This window comes from Octodon degus, unplaced genomic scaffold (genome assembly GCF_000260255.1).
Source record: "Octodon degus isolate 3935 unplaced genomic scaffold, OctDeg1.0 scaffold00052, whole genome shotgun sequence".
Classification (NCBI taxonomy): domain Eukaryota; kingdom Metazoa; phylum Chordata; class Mammalia; order Rodentia; family Octodontidae; genus Octodon; species Octodon degus.
Window position 1 is genome coordinate 10,867,593 of NW_004524628.1, and position 17,030 is coordinate 10,884,622.

Genomic DNA, 17,030 nt, shown 5'->3' on the forward strand with positions numbered 1-17,030 from the left:
TTTTTTAATTGCTCATTTGAACCTTGGAATTGTAAAATCCATGGTGATTGTTTTAAGTCCACTCAATGTATCTTGACTTCAAATGCTTGAGGTGGAAGTACTTATCCTAGATTTCTCTCATTATAGTTCCTTCTACCTTGTAAAAGGAGTAACATTCAGATGCAGATGAAGTTACCTCTGTGGCCTGATGTTAAATCTGTTTGTGCCCCAGGTCTCTGAGGTCACACTCCGGCCTGCAGTGTGCCTGGCTTGGGAGGGGATGCGCGCGCAGGATCTGTGGTACACTTTGCTGCGTTGATGCGTTCAGTGCCTGGATCCCTCCTGCTGGCCTGTTACCTAGTTCAGTTACACAGTTCAGGAGATGCTGCTGCACCTCTGTGCGTGAAAGGCCTTTTTGACCCTTAGCTTCTTTAGGAGCATTAGTGTATTTTGAAACCCCTCTCAGCTTTGTAGCCGTTACTGCTGTTATTCCTGTAGTAGGCTGACTGCACTGCCATCTAGTTTGTGTTGGGGTAAGACAGACCTGTGAAACAGGAGACTCTGCAGAAGCAGGGCTGCCTGGCTATCCTTGCAGTTAGTTCCTTCAGTCCTCTCGGCCACCCTAGGGAGTGGACACTGTTGGTACTCACTTCTTAGACCACAAACAGAAACTTAGGGGGTTCAGGGAACTTGCAAGCCTCCAGAGTTAGAGGGTGCACAGACTGGTGAGCGTCCATCCAGCTGTCTGGTGCCAGGCAGGCACCTAGGACACGAGCTGCTTCTGTGCTCGTACCTGCACCTTGAGGGGGCACCAAGGAGGCTGTGAATGAGAGTTGGGGGATGCAGAGGTGTGAGGGGTGAGTCTCCCGGCTCCTGCAGAGCTTGTCTCTGCTTGGAGGAACTGGGCTTGCTCAGGTGGAACAGACACACAGGCGCCCTCTGGTCCTCTTGTCCTCTCGTCCTCTTACTGTTAATGCTTCCTTGCTGCTGATGGAGTATGGATTGAGGAAGAGATGGCCCCAGGCCAAGAAGCAGGGCCGAGAAGGCCGGGGGCCCAGGCCCTGCCAGTCAGCTCTGCCCGGGAGCCAGGGCCTCCCGTGCCACCTCCCACCCTGAGATGCTCGTCCTGGGCAGGCCCAGCGGGCAGGCTCTGCACGTGCTGTTGTCAGAACTGCAAGTCCAGGAGGCTGCTTCTTGGCCTCACCGGAATCCCACCCCACCAGGGCAGTGGCGTCACCCTCGTGTGCACAGGGAGCTGCTGCAGTGCCGGGCGTTTGGCAAGTGTAAACTGGTTTCTGTTCATGTCTTTTAGAACAACCTGAAGCCACCAGAAACGAAGAGGAAGATACAGCATGTCACGTGGCCCTGAAAGAAAGTGTCCCGAAATGCAAATGCAGCTGTAACTGTAGATTTCAGATAAGTTCACATCTACTGACAGTATTCACAGCTACTGATTGTTGTTGGATTGCGTAAGAAGCTAAGATGGGCTAAAAACAGTGCCGTTCCTTCCCATCTTCCCTCCTTTTTCAATTTCTTTGAGTAGGAAAGAATGTTTTTAAAGTAAGGGCACCATGAATGACAGTTACATTGTCCATTTCTCAGCTGCAGGTCTGGTGGCAAGCACCTGATGACTTTTAAGAGTTATTTTTCCTTAGTCTTTTTCAGTGTCTTAGGGGACAGTTCAGGGTTTTTTAACTCCAGTATTTTCCTGGTTCACCGCTTTTGTTAATTGCTTTTCAAGCAGAACCCCCATACAGCTCCTGTCGGTGCTGTAGCATGGCTGTCCACACTCCCTCGGGGCTCACCAAAGACATGGTGGTCGCCCGGCCTGCAGAAGAGATTGCTGGTGCCAAGAGATCGGCACTGGTCCCCACTGCCCCACCTACGCCTTCCCAGGCCCCGGCTGGAAGAGGGACAAGAGCACTGGCCCTGGCGCACTGGTCTGCGGCTGTTACCCTGCTCGCTCTTCACGAGCAATCTGGACTGTGTTCAGTTCAGCTGTGACTCCCTGCTAAGAGCTTCAGCTCTAAAAATGAAGTGGGTCTAAAGCTTTTCAGGCCAGGTCCTCATATTAGAAGTTGAGAGAAAAGGCGTAGGCAGGATGCAGGAAGGTAGGAGAGCCTATGACAGGTGGCAGGGGAGCCCCGTGCCCCAAGCAGGCAGGTGGAGCGCAGCGCTGGAGCCAGGCCAGCCCTGCGGGACTGTCTGCAGAGGATTTTGGTTTTGGGGTGGTGGTACCACGCTACACTGTGGGAGTCAGTGACAGGATAGTGTTTACGTCACAGTCATGGAACCTGTGCTGAAGGGTCCTGTGACAGCTCATCTGCTGTGTGTCTCTAGCGAAGAACAAAGGATGTTTTAGACCAGTGATGGCAATGTTTTAGAGCTTTCAGTGATAACAGCCTGCTGTGGCATGTGTGCCCCAGGTTCGCCACCACTGCTTTATACTTCTTACTATGTATGATTGGTCTTAAACTGGGGTTTGCCTTTTATGTATGTTTTAGAGGACTGTTACGCTTGATTTGTTAAAATAAGCTTTTTGTTCAGCTATTTAGTAACCTTATAAACAATTAGTTCAGCCTTGCAGGTAAGTACTGTACTGAGACAACAGTTCTGATCACCCTGCCTTTATTCCAGGTTAAATATGTATGCATAAGACAGAACTGACACACAGTAAGGGTTATGTGCATTTCTCCTTTTATGGTCCATTTGTAAGCATGTTACCTGCAGGGCTGATGACTTTCTTTCCTTTTTTTTTTGTTTCATTTTGAGGTGGGGTCTTGCTGTGCAGTTCAGGCTGGCCTTGAGCTCACTTTGTATCCCAGGCTGGTCTCAAACTCACACCAATCCCCCTGCCCCAGCCTCCCAAGTGCTGGGATTACAGGTGTGCGCCAGTGGTCTGATGGCATTCTGATCTTCTGGTGTGCATTATAAGAAACTTAGAAAGGACAGGTTTTAGGGAAGAACTTTTTTATTCGGTTGACCCCTCTGCTTCCACCTATATTTCCCTCTTAGTTAAGGGAGAGTTAACCATGTTGACGATTCTGTCAGTGGGAGCTTATTTTTAGTTACTCAGTGAAATTAATTTTTAATTTGTATGTTTAACTTACAGAGTAGGTTGGTAATAACAGCTGAACTGTGTCACACTGTTGCTTCAAATTGAAGTTCATATCACAAACACGTGGAGTCCAAACTCCTGGGCTGTCTGGAGCCCAGCGGGCCGAGCGCCCCACATGCCCCGATCTGAGATGCACCAGGCACCGGGCTTTGGGGGCCTAGGTCTGCTTCACACGCAGAAGGATGAGCCTGGAGAGCTGGCTTAGACGACCTTCCCCCACTCACGCTCCACCACGCTCTTGACTCCCTGGGTTGGCGGGTGGCTGCGTGTGCAGGAGCCTTCCCTCTCCCTCCTGCTTTCTCCTCCTGCCCTTCCCCACACGGCTCCTTCTGTCATCCGTTCTCATGCCCTGCAGAGCCCAGGCTGAGGCTTTGGGTTGCGAGGCATATTGTTTGACCTGTGCATTCGCCGTCGGAGCTGCACTGACCTAGGCCTCACACCTGGGACCCAGGGCTGCTGAAGTCCCGTCTTGAAACCCTGTTGGTGGCTGTCACAGCTGCAAGGCATCTGGAATGGCCAGCCACTGGGTGCTGGGGAAGCCGGCTCACCACAGCCGGGAGGCTGTGATAACCTGTGCAAGTGTTAGAAGCCTTCGGAGTTGGAGTTTTTATTTGAAATTGCATTTCGGTTGACTTGTTTTGAGAGATGATTCTAAAACTGACCTAGAGACTCATTCAATAGCAATGACGTCTGAGACTTACATTAAGTAACTGCCAGTAGATCGAGTCATGAATGTGTGAGGGCTTCAGGGCTTTCCAGAGGCTGCCAGATGGTCAAGTGTTTTTAAGTGTGCTCTTTTATTAAATGCTTGTGTAAGTTTTGTAATTCGATACAGAGAAGTTTGACCTTGTAATGTACATTTTTGTATGTAAAAAGTCTTTTAAGTAGCTTTATCCTTATTTAAATAAAGCTGAATAAAATTATCTCAGTAGGTCTATTCTTTAAAAAGTAAGCTGGGGGACTGGCAAGATAGCTCAGTGGACTAACCACCCGCATAGGCAAGTGTAGGGACCAGGGTTCGATTGCCACTCGCAGGTGCACTGAGCTGGCCACTGAGACCAGGCGTGGGGGCTCATGCCTGTAATCGCAGCACTGGGAAGGCTGAGACAGGAGGATCACAGTGCATGGGAGCTGTGTAGTCAGATCCTGTACCAAATACATAAATTTTTAAAACAGGGTGGGAAGATTCCCTGACACCCTGTCTTTCCATCTCAAGCACTGTAGGGAAGTCCACTTGTCCTTCGCCTCTGTGTGGCTGGGAACAGGCGACCCCTCCAAGTGGTCTGTTGTGGGGCCGCAGAGAACGGCGCGTTGCTGCTGTGGGACAGAGGTGTGACCAGTGTGCCTTGACAGAGCAGTTCCTGGACCTTCGCATGCAGAGAGCCTTCTGACAAAATGGAACCATCTGGAGATAGCTGCTGGCCCTGGGGCGGTGCCAGAGGCCAGTGGAAGAGCCACCTTGCTTTGTGAGCACGTGACTTCCTTCTTCCAGGCCCCATGCACGCTGGGCAGGCGCGTGGGCTGAGCTGCACCTGGCTTCCAAGATGCTGTCTTGGTGATACATCATTTACCTCAGTTCAGTCACTTGGAAAAGCTTTGGGTATTCCCGCTTGGAGCCCGGCCTGGTGCCCAAGGCTGCCCTGAAGTCCACAGTGCCTGAAGCTGGCGAGAGGAGGCCAGCCTGGTGAGTCATAGGAACAGCGCTTGACCAGAGACGGCTGACCCTACAGAAGGCTCTCTGCTGCTGTGTGTGTCCTGCTGCCGCGTGGCATGGGCCATCTCCAACGTGCTGCTCCCAAGAGCAATCCTTGCAGTCACCCACACAGGCCACAGCCCAGATCTCAGCATTCTGGGGGGCCCCAAGGGAAGGTCTGGTCCTCACTGCAGCCTGCAGCACCGGGACCCCAGCCCGATGGGCCCTGCCTGTGCCAGTGAGCCCCTCCACACCTGCCCCTCCACAGCCCTCCTGCAGTGGCACCGCTGAGCCACAGAGCCTTTCCTTCCTGAGAGGAGGCTGGCCTGTCTATCTGTCACAGTGACACCCTGTGTCCCTTATTACTACTTCGCAGCTTTTTCAACAAATATCAGACTTTTCCCATTTTTTTGTTTTGTTTTGCTTTGTTTCATTTTTTGAGGTAGGGTCTGTTGTGGAGTTCAGGCTGCCCTTGAACTTGCTGTGTAGCCCAGGCTGGCCTCAAACTCAAGGGGCTCCTCCACCCTCAGCCTCCTGGGAGGGTCCAAAAGACAAGGCTGGACTCAGATTTGGAATCGTCCTGCCTCAGCCTCACAGTGTTGGAATACAATTTAAATTTTTTAGTCATAAATCTTAGGGAAGTTTCATATTTATAGGAGAATTGCCAAGGTAAGACCAAGAATTTTCATACCCCTCACACCAAGTCTCCCCAGTAACGGATTTAGCATGGCCCATGTTGTAAGTGAACCAACACTGCCACCCTGCTGCTAACATCCTGTATTTTCACATGGACCTGCATAGGACTAGCGCCCTGCCGTGTCCCTGGGGCGGGCCCACACACAGTGCCACAGCAGGCAGGCATTTCCTTAGGCAAAGGCTGAGATTGCTTTTGCGTTGGGTGTGCTGGTCAGGCCTGAGGCCTCACGGTTGGGATCTGAATGATGTTTTTCAGCAAGTGCACAGGGGCTGCGGATTTGGGGGAGGCACAAAGCAGAGTGCTGTTCTCACGGTTTCGAGGGCACAGTGAACATGTCACCACTGAGCGCGCAGCCTTGGCCACCTGGCTGACAGTCTCCTCAGAACACAGCTCTTGCACTGTGCTGCGCTCGGAAGCAGGCAGTGCAGTCAGCGCCCCTCTGGGAGCGAGTGTCCGTACATTATTTGGGGTTCACCGCTCGTGAGTAGCCAGCCACCTGTGTATAGTGCTTGCTTTCTCCTCCCTCCAGATGTGGTTGTTGGCCACCAGAAGCTTTTGGAGCACGGCCCGAGTTTCTGACATTGGATGGACAACGGGTTCATTTTCGGTATTTCTTGCCCAAGACCTGGCATCAGCTGCTTGGCCGAGAGGATTGGGCTGGCCTTACTGGAGAAGAGTGTTCAGAACCAAGGTTCTGGCTGCAAGGGGTGCTTGCTGCTCCTGAGGTGCCCCTGCGTTGCCTTCTTGACAGCAAAGAGATTGTGAGGGGCACTGTATTCCTAGCTCTATAAGTATCTACTCATGGCTATCACATCCAGCAGCCATTTGTACCCATAACAAAATAGTGGATATAATTTAAAATTTAAAATTTAATTATTTACAGTTAGAATTATAATTTAACTGAAGCTTAGTTTTGCAGTACTCCGTGGCAGAGTGTGGCAGAACCGTCCCCCTTGCAGTGCCCAAGAAGCATAAAGTAGAGGCCAGCACCTCACAGTCCTCTTAAGGCCAATCCCAGTGACCTCAGCTGCCAGCCTTTAGGGGCTTCTGGGTCCAACCTGCGGCAGCGAGGCCAGCGGCGCGATGCGAGTCGTCACTGGGCAGATCCTTCTGCCCGTGACCGCACCACAGTGAGAACGGCCCCCCAGCTTCCGGCCACACACTCGGTGCTTCCGCTGTGCCCACACCATGGACTTAGAAATCTCAGCTGGTACCAGGCGGGAGCCTCGGCAGCCAGCGATAAGGGCAATCTCGGGTTCCTCCACCTTTCATCTTACTGTTTCTGGGGTTAAGTCCTACCTTCGAAGAGCCTTGCCCTGTCTTCTTATGAATCCTAGCTAAGCCTGAGCTATACTGATAGCTAGAGAAGGAACAGCAAGGGAGCTTCACAACTAAAGTCAAGCGTTCTGCCTAGGAGACACCCGTTAGGCTTGCCGGTTCTGTAGACACCTACAGAGTTGACCTGAAATGCAGATTTTCCTTTCGGTCCCTCAGGCCTGGAAGGTTATTCTCTCCACCAGCATCTAATTGTATAAATGTTGATAGTTGTCAGGAATGGCATCTGTGTTTTATGTTTTGGTAAGTGTTCTCTTAGTTAATTATTTTGGGTCTGCGAATTGCGTTTCGTGACTGAAGTACGTTTGGCATGTACCTCATCTGGACGCCATCCTGCTGCGCGCTCACCGCCCCCGGCTGGCGTAGTGGCGCACCTAACGGGCTGTCTCCTAGGCACAGAACGCTTGTCTGTGTGCTCGGAGATGGCGCCTGCCCCGACCATCACTACGCTTGAGAAAGCCACTTGAGTCCAGGGCCAGCAGCGGGGCCTGGAAGCCTGGTCTCTAGCATGCTGGCCTCTGCAGCTTACCTGCAGCCTTCCCTCGCCGCCTTCTCCGTTTCCCGAGGTCGCCTTCCACGTTCCCCTCTGTCTGTTCCTGACCCTGTCGCTGAATGCCAGGCAGAGGTGTGCACTCAGGTGCACACGGACGCCGCGGCGCTGCTGGAGGGTTTTAGGCAGCGTGTTTCCAGGGCATCGTGCCCGTTCCTGCAGCAGCCGACAGCGTCTGCTGTGGCAGGAGAGCTGCCGAGCCGAGGCCCTTCCTGGAGCCAGGTTACTTCCTGGGCCACTTAGATCTTTTTTTTTTTTTTTTTTCCTTCATTTACTACCCTTTATTTAAAGAAAAAAAAAAACCTTTTACTTGAGAGACAGTATGGTAATAATTGGTATGTCATGGCGAGAAGTACGCATTTAGAAGACCAGAATGACAGGCCTTCCCAGCGTGACCCTTCTGTCACACCTTGCTATCTTCAGCACAGTTGCGTGGTTCACAGGCATCGGCGTGTATCGTTAGGGTGAGAATCCTACCAGTTAACTGCTAGTTTCAAAAACCTGCTGATGTTTCTCGGGACCATTGTCCACCCATCTTGTGTGTATAAATGCGGGGTCTTGCCCCTGTCCTGTTTCCCAGCTTTTCTCCTTTCCCTCTCCTCATTGTCCAGTCCTCAAGTTCTCACTTTCCTTTTAATTGTCATACCTTTCTATCTGTGTTTCTTCTTTGGAGTTCTTATACTAGGGAGAGTACACGATATTTACACATGTGGGTCTGGTTTATTTCGCTTAGAAGTGTATCTTCAAGCAGCATCCACTTAAACATGAAGGCTTCAAGTTTATCATTCTTTATAGCTGAGTAGTATTCCATTGTATAAAAATGCCACATCTTTTTCAACCATTCTTCATGTGACGGGCATCTTGGTTGTTTCCAAGATCTGGCTATCACAAATTGTGCTGCTGTAAACACGGGCACACATATGTCACTATGATAGGACGCTTTCAGTTCCTCTGGGAGAATGCCCAGTAGGGGTTAGCAGGCTTGAGTGGGATTTCCAGTCCTGGTTTCTTAAGGAGTCTCCACACTGATTTCCATAATGGTCGCACTGCGTAGATCTTGAGCGTGGCCCTCTGCGTGACTGGATTGGGTCAAGTTGTGACAGAATGAAGGGTCCAGTGCCCTGGCTTCCCTGCGGGGACCAGGACTTCTCTGCGGCCCACTAAGCTTCCAGTCCCAGCGTGGACGAGGCCCAGGATCTTCGCACTGAGCCTCGTCCAGCTTTATTCATTTTCTTGAGAAAGGGTGTTGGCCCGTGGCCGAGTTGTCAAGCTTTCCCAGGGTGAAGCCTTCGTGGGTGGCACTCCTGAGAGAGCACGCGGGTCTAGTGGGAGCACCTGTGTCCCAGAGCAGGTGCCAGCCCCGCCACCGTCTGGGCCCCCCGGGCCCCCGCCCTCAGCTCCTCCATGACTCCACGTGCTTTCCTGGTTTTGACAGCCATAGACTTCTAAAAACTACCATATGCAGAATACTGCCCCAAATTAAAGCATATCGTTTTTACATATAATGTAGTTTAGGCTTAAACTAAAGATGGAGAGGCCAAGATAGGTAAAGTCAAAGTGACTCTCGCTGGGAGAACTGCAGCGGGGAGAAACTGCCGCAGCGCGTACAGCAAGGCTGGCACGTTTGCACACTGCGCACCCCAGTGGAGGCCTGCTGGGACTTCGTGTGAGGGGCCACCTCGCTGCAGAAGGTTCGCTCTGACTTCTCACAGGCCCAAGGGGCTCCTGTGACAATTGGTGGTTCAATCATAAAAGCACTGAAGGGGTAGCAGGCAAAACTTACAGGTACGCTGGAACCCGGCACTCCTCGTAGGGATCTTTTGTGCGTTGGGGACGCTCTGATGTGGCTTAGATGACTAATGTGGGTAGAGGCTGGAAGCCCATTGGGGCAGACTGCAAAGGAGGACCCCACATCATAGGAGGGCTGGAAGAAGCCCGGAGGAGGGAGAGAAGCAAGCAGGAGTGGAGGGGGTGCATGGGGCAGGAAAGAAGAGTGCGTTGGGGTGCGGAGGACAGCTATCCAGCAGCTCCTCACAGACCAACCTGTCCCACTCCATGCTGAGATGGGGACAGTGGCCCAGAAGTGATTATAGCAGGTCCTGTCTCAGTGGGGACAGTGACACGGAAGTGATTGAAACAGGTCCTGGCTCAGTGGAGACAGTGACCCGGGAGTGAGTGAAGCAGGCGCTGACGCAGGGAGACACTAGCAGAGCCAATGGGAGTCATCGCAAGGAGGCAGACTTACCTTTCATCCTGGGACATTACGGACAATGTAAAAGGTATCAATCAGTCCAGGGTCTCTCCTGGTGCTGAGACAATGAAGTGAAAACCAAGCAATTTGTACACAGGGACTAGAGAAAAGTTTAAATTCATTGTCCTTGGGACTGGGTCCATTTCCCACAACCAACAAAAATATAAAATAATTCCAGTATAGGAAACATTCCAAAGCATATAACATATTTTAAATTTATTAGATGTGTATTCTTACTCATTTTCTTCTGAACTTAAAAGTGCAAAATAAATTTATTAGTATGAAAATAAAGTTTTTCACTTACACAGCTCAGTGAAGATATATTTACATATGCATAGCACAACAGACACACCCCCCTTTACTCCTGGTGACACCTCGGCAGGACACAGTGCAGGGTGGGCTTGGCCGGCCCTCTGTCAAGGGCCAAGAGTGAAGACGTAGTAGGCCTTGCAGCGGAGGAGCATGTAGCTGCATAGCTGTATTCCACTGAGACTTTTTTTTTTTTTTTAAAGATAGTAGGTACTTCCTGTAACACTAGCACTCTGAGAGGCTGAGGCAGGAGGATCACAAGTTGGAGCCCAGCCTGGGCAACTTGGGGATTTAGCAAACCCCAAAGGGCTGGAAATATGTCTCTGGCCTCAAGTTGCTTGTGTCTTTTTTCTAACCCTTCACTTGGAGGGAGAGAAGGCTGCTGTCCACATCTGCAGCAGATGTAGACCATTCCACCCCAAGAGACAAAAGAGAAAGCTGAAGGACAGGCGTGTTCCTGACCAGACTTGCTTTGACCAGGAGGGGCCATGGGATTTCGGCCAGCCCCAGCCACCCTGGGCCCAGCACGGTGTGCGGGGATGGCCAGATGTTGTGGCCAGGCATGACCCAGCCCGCGAGCCCCACATTCAGTCGTTACACACAGTGCCTGGCAGAGTGGAGTCTGCTCGAAATCGCTTTATTGTGAGCCACGTAGCCTTGCATTAGGCTTCATGTTACAGAGCTGCAGAGAACCACTATTCCTTATAAACTCGCGTGTGACACAGTCCGTTGCACTTACAGAGGCAGTGAAGGGAAGGCGTGTGTGTAGACATCATTCAGAGGGGTTTTACGCAGGATTTGCCTTACACGACTACAAAACTTCTAAACTTTCTGCTAGGGTTACATATGCGCGTCTCTTTCTGGAACTGAACTACGCGGCAGGAAGGACTGACGGGTTTCACAGCGTGGAGATCACTGGGGGCAGCTGGGGGCCCCCGCGAGGCCCCGGCCACCTTGCCAGAGCCTCAGATGTCCTTCCCACAGTCGGGACACAGGATGTCATCCCTCTCGGTGAGGAAGCCCCGCCCCACCAGGGACAGCGAGCACTTCTTGCAGTTGAAGCAGTCGTTGTGCCACTGCCGCTCCTCGAACGAGATGTACTTCGTGCCACCGAGTCCTGCAGACAGAGAAGGTGTGGCGCTGGGTGAGGGCGGGCGCCCGGGGAGCGGCAGGCACCTGGGGCTGGGAAGGAGCCCTCCAGTGCGCCTGCCCGTCACACCGTGTAAAGGTTTGATCTAAAACATCCCCCAAAAATAAATTTTAAAGTTTTTTTTTTTTTTTTAAATTTAAAAAATAAAACATCCCCCAAAGTCCTGTGCTTTGGAGGCGGGCCTGGTAGGAGGTAGTCAGTGGCTGTGGCTGCGGAGGCTGGGAGAAGGACACGCGGGGCTGGCGTGGGAGACGAGGCAAGGCAGAGCACCCCAGCCCCTGGCTGGGCACGAGGGTGTGGGGCAGTGTCACCATGCAGGCCGGAGCTGTCTGGGGTCCTGAGGATCAAGCGCACTGAGGTGTGGGTCAGGCCCGTGGCAAGTCGGAAATGCTAACTTCAGTGTACACACGAAGGTAATTTACATTTTTGTTACGGAGGAAAAGGGGGGCTCTGTCTGAATTGCACCTCTTTCAGACTCTAACTGTGAACAGTTCTTTGGGAACCTGGCTGAAGGTCTACTCTGGTGGCGGTCTCCCAGCTGCTGTGTGCGTTCCTGCAGGCAGGAGTGGCCGCGAAGCACCAGCGCTGGCCCCTGCATGCATGCTCCGAAACCGGCCTCTGCTCTTCAAGGGACGAGCTCTCCTGTTTTAGCGGAAAGGTTTCTATTCTGGTTTCACTAGTTTTTCTTGTCAACAGTATAATGATAACTGTAATTAACATTCACACAAAATATATTGACAAGTACTCTTCCATAGTTGGTATTGCTTTATAAAGCCTAACTTCTGGACAGAAGCCACTGCACAAACGGTAGTAGAGACAAACCTCTATGGCAGAAGACTGCCTTCTCCCAGGAGGATTCTGAGGAGACACGCTACAGAAGTGCCCGGAAGTAGCCGTGTAAACAGGGGAGTGTGGGGCCTGCATGTTTTCTTGTATTTAGGGCCCTGGAGACCCCACAGCCCGGGGTCGCGCCAAGGGCCACTGAGGCGACGAAGGAGAACTGCGAGGCAAGGAACTTGGCCATGCCGAGGGCAGAGACAGTCAGGGGTCACCCTACACCTCAGGTAGGAAGCCTGGAGAGCTGGCCAGGCCACCACCTCCCTGACAGGCCCAGGCAAGGGACACAGTGACAGGCCGGGGTGGAAAGCCTGCTCCCTCTCCCCCACCACCACTCACTGGTGCCTCAACACGTGATGGGTGTCTAAAGGGCAAGGCCCAGGGCCATCTACTCTGTGCCTCGACTTCCAGGGAGTGTTTACTGCTCACTTAGCCCCTCTTCAGGCCCAGACTGTGCTGAGTGCTTTGGGGACAGCACCTGTGGACCCTCAACCCTAGCACCAGCCTGTGGTAGAACAGTACATCTGATGCCATGGCACCTCGCAGAACCCCAGGCAGCGTGAGACTGACAGTGCTAGTCTGCCTGGAGCTTGGGGCGTGGGCTGGCCTCGCAGACTGGCTTTGGGACCATCCAACCCCAAGTGCAAAGGGTCCTGAGAATAGGCCACAGTGGCCCTGCAGGCAGGTGGACCAGAACGGCCTGCTGGCACGTGTGCAGGGTTCCAGGGAGCCCCAGACCGGGCACAGCTCGGCACTCACCGCTGATGGGGTGCGTGCACCCCGCACACTTCTTGGCGTACAGCTCGCAGAAGCAGGTCAGGCAGTAGGGGGAGTCATCCTGGGCCGTGAAGCGCTGGCCGGACAGTGGCTTCTTGCAGGCGGTGCACACAAAGCACTCACGGTGCCAGGGCTGCTCCCGGTAGGTGACACCACCTGCTGTGATGGGCTGTGGGACAGGGAGTCAGGAGGGTGCTCGCCTGCTGCTGCTCCAGCCTCCCGCCCTACCCAGGAGATCCTGCCCTCCATCAGCTGTGGCGGGCAGAGGTCCATGTGTCACCCTGTGTCCTCCGGTCCTGGGGGTCTGCCCTGGGCCCTTCACCGGGAGCACGGAGCCAGGGATGGGGGTCCAGGACAAACATCCTACCACCCCAGCAGTGCAGGGGTCCCATCAGAGGGCACATAGGATGCCCAGTCTCCCCTGTGCTGCTCAGTTCCAAAGCAAGGAGCACAGGCGCCCCAGGGCCCTTGGCACCGGGCCGCACCCTACCTTCTGGCAGTGCACGCAACGTGGCGCATACTGCTGCTCGTAGCAGGGCACACAGAAGTTCTCGTTGTCCTTGGGAATGAAGCTCTGGGTCCCGATCGGCCGCTCGCAGTGGTGGCACACGAAGCAGGTCTCGTGCCAGCTGCTGCCCTTGTACTCCATTTTTCGGGTCCCTGTCATGCAGGGAAGAGACAGCTCCATCAGCACTGGGTGGCTGGGACTGTGACCCAGCAGTCAGTCAGCCTCGGAATGGGGCCACCACAGCGGGAGTCTCCCAGCACTGCGGGAGTGTGAGCTACCAACCCGGAGCAAGCCCTGCGCAGGGTGAGTGGTGGAGCATGGTGAGCGCAGGAGTCTCCCCTTAGCCCTGGCTTCCCCTCTCTGTGGTCACCCTCAGTCCACAAATATGTAAAAATTCCAAAACTAACCCACTGCTTTTGGACTGCCCAGCAGAGGCGTCAGCACACATCACAGCGGCCACCCCCTCGAGACCTGCGTCCTCCCTTTGACCAGCGGGTCCCTGTGTGTGCTACCGGCCAGTTCCTGATGCAGCCCTCGTCTCCAGTGTCAGCTCGCGCGTCACAGGCAGCAGGCTGCGAGCAAGACCCCCTACCTCTACTTCGTCACGGCCCACTTAGTGTTCTGCTGGTTACAGTTCTCACTTATTCATAGTTACTCATCTCTTACGTGTGCCTAACTGGCCAATTAAATACAGCAGGCAGGCACGGCACACTAGGGCTCCACAGCCACGTTCCAGGCAGCACAGGCCGGGAGGTGCTGTGTGCTGTCCTGTTGGGAGCGCTCTTGCTGGCCCCAAGAGCGGGACGAACTTGGAGCTCACGAGGTTCTGTGCGGAAATCCTCACACGCAGCAGAGCCGACCACGCCAGGCTGGGCTGTCAGCGTGGCGGCCCTGATTCCACCCAGCACCACCCCGTCATTTCCCCCTATCGTCCCTGAGGCTCAAATGCGAGGTCCTCCATGCCAAACACCCTCAAGGGCTGCATTTCGTGCACACTCCCCCAAAAGCACGACTCCTCGGGCAAATACAATGCAAGACTCAGGTGCCCTCCATAGGGAATGGAGGAGAGGACTTGAGGCAAAGGAGCAGGGTGGGTGGGAGGGAGAAGAGGGCCTGGGCTGCAGAAGGGGTGGCACTGAACGCCCCTGACCACACAGGGCAGGGCCCATGGGGTGACAGGCACCCACGCAGAGGCCACAGACAGGAAGCAGGCGGCTCGGCTCAGCCAGCAGCTGTCTGTGTCCCAGCTGACGGGCTGCACTGAGCGTCGTCACACAGCCACCTCCTCAGATGGCCTTGCTGGCCCTCCTCAGCTCCTGTGTCCCTCTGCACACTTTGTGACACGCAGGGTGTGTCTGCGAGTGCGTGGGGAGCGGGTGACCCTCATGCTGGGCTCAGCCTGTGGTTCTCACGTGGGTGAGGGGTCCCGCAGTGCCATCCTGTAGGGTCACACAAGTCCAGAGAGTGACGCTGGAAGGCCCTGGTGTCCATGAGAGCCTAGGGAGAAGCCCAGACTGCATGGACAGGGATGAGAAGAGGACCCATCCGGCCTGTCATGCTGTGACAGTGTGGCCAGCAGGTGGCGGCCACGTGCCACGGAAATTGGCTCAGTCCAGGGCAGCGACCAGCGCCCCAGCAGAAGCAAAGTTCTGCCCTCGCCATCCCTCGGGCGGCCAGAGCCTGCGGGGCCTGCGGGGCCTGTTCCTGAGGGACATTCACAGTGGAGGCTACACTCGGGGCCCTCGTGCATCTGTCACTTGCTGACACTGCCCCTGGTCCTTGGGGCTGGGTGCGGGAGAGCCTTGGTGCTCCTCTGGTTGTTCCAAAAGACACAGGAGCTGCAGGAGGCATTTGTTGGGCCGGAGGATGGAGGAGGGCTGCTCCTCCAGCACACGAGAAGCCGTTTTCCGCACTCCTGGGGCTGCACCTCAGGCTGGCCAGGCACCCCTTTCCCACGGGCTCCCGGAGCTCAGAGTGCTGCGCCCCGCTGGGCTGCTGCTCTGCCGTGTTGTCCTCCCCACAGCCCGCTGTCTGGGTCTCAGTGCAGCCTCCCCTCCCCCCGCCAGGGGACCCAGCAGTGAGTGCCCAGCATGCCTCCGGCCGTGGGCTTCTTCCCTCCACATGAATACCACAAGGGGCAGAGATGGGCAGCTAGTCTGTGTGCCAGCCCAACGGCAGGTCACCACCCAGTGGATAGATCAAAAACCCATCAGCTCGACCCAGGGTGCCCTCCTGGGACCCCATCTCAGGAGGCGGAGGCAGGAGGACTGCTCGACCCCAGCTCAAATGGTTTTGAGCTGGAGGGCCCACGGCCACGGAGCCCAGACTGCAGGCAGCCCCGTAACACAGTTGGCCTCCTGCATGCGTGTCTCCCACAGACCTGCTGCTCGTGCACGAAGGTGGGTCACACAGCGAAGCTCAGTGCACACACAGGGCTACTCGGCCAGGCCAGCCATCTGGTCTGTAACAGCCGGGCTGAGAGGTGGAAGTCACTGCCTGCATCTCCTCGGCCACCAGAGGCCGTCAGAGGGAACAGAGTGGTACTAAGTGTCAGTGGCTGGTGACCTTCGGTGACCCAGAGACCACATGTCCACCTTCAAGTGCAGAAGCCATGCCACAGGAAGGCCTCCCTGTGCCCTGGGCCTCGGCCCTCCACACTCCGCGTCCTTCCCAGCGACATCCAAGGTGGCGGACGCACGGCACAGGACTGTAGCTCTGCGCCACGGCACCGGCAGCTGCCTTCAAGTTGCATTCGCCAGAGACGTGGTAGCAGGGAAAACACACGTACCAAGGCCGTGGGCTCCTAAGGCCCCCCTCAACCAGCACAGCCGCATCTTCCAATTTCCCGGGCAGCCACCTCCCGCTGCGGCTCCCTGCACCTCATCAGTGCAAAGACAAAGCAAACAGGATCAGAGACACCTGGCCAGGCAGCCAGAGGCTTTGGGACATCAGGGTGTGACTAAATGCTGTGAACCAACTTCTCTGCCACAGCAGCAGGGACATAGTGAGGGGAGCTGCAGGTGATGTGGAAGCCAGATTGGCTTTCAGAAACCAGTATGTGCTCAGCTGGAGCGGCAGCTCGCAGCCTTGGGCTGAGCCCCCCGGTCTTGCCACTGCACTAATGAATGAAGTTAATCTGTAGAATTTCTTGGGGCATAGACCCGGCACTGGGGGGGTGTGCACGAGGCAGGCAGGGCCCGGGGCCATGGAGTCCAAGATGCGCCTGGCAACACAGCGAGGCCTTGCTTCTTTTAAAAAAATCCTTCCAAGGAGGCTTTGTGCTTGGTTCCATTTATCAATACAGGGAACTGCACTTTAAAATTACATGTTCAAATCCGTCTGTCAGGCCCTTTAAGTTCTCCAGTGAAGACGCCTCAGATTCTTAAGCAATCACTGAAGTAAACACTCAATCAATATATTTTCAATGTTAAACAATCGCCAACTTAAAATCATGAGCCCAGCTCACATATTCAATTGTACACTTTAAAAGTCAGATCACAAAGGTAATCCACTTTAGAGACTCCCCCACACCACACCCCTTACCTGGCAGGCTGCGGCTGTCCCTGTAGCCCGAGGCTATGAGCACTGAGCCTGCCTCTACTTCCAACTTGGATTCGAGCTCAAGCCTGCTCTGGTTACTGCACTTCCCCGGCAGGGCTCAGTGCCCGGATCCTCCGCTAGAGGGCACCCGCAGGCTCCCCATCTTGGGCAGGCCTCCTCCGCAGCCTTTGGCCCCAGATCTGCAACCCCAGCCTGCAGGGTTGGGTGGCTTCCGAGGGGGGCTTCCCCTTCTCAGGGACACTGCAGGGCAGCTTCTGCATGGCCA

General features: G+C 54.6%; 1 protein-coding gene across 4 annotated transcripts in view; it reads right to left on the bottom strand.

Moving 5' to 3' along the window:
• Positions 1 to 10,553: 10,553 nt before the first annotated feature.
• The window catches only part of Fhl2 (four and a half LIM domains 2), a 39,370-nt gene continuing 32,893 nt past the window's right edge, over positions 10,554 to 17,030 (bottom strand). For all 4 annotated transcript variants that reach the window (XM_004633207.2, XM_023717352.1, XM_023717353.1 and 1 more), the window contains 3 exons: positions 13,187 to 13,356; positions 12,679 to 12,865; positions 10,554 to 11,049 (listed from right to left, as the gene is read on the bottom strand). In XM_004633207.2, coding sequence (XP_004633264.1) covers positions 10,898 to 11,049; positions 12,679 to 12,865; positions 13,187 to 13,356 — 509 coding nt within the window. In that variant the 3' untranslated portion in view covers positions 10,554 to 10,897. The remainder of the gene's footprint in view (positions 11,050 to 12,678; positions 12,866 to 13,186; positions 13,357 to 17,030) is intronic.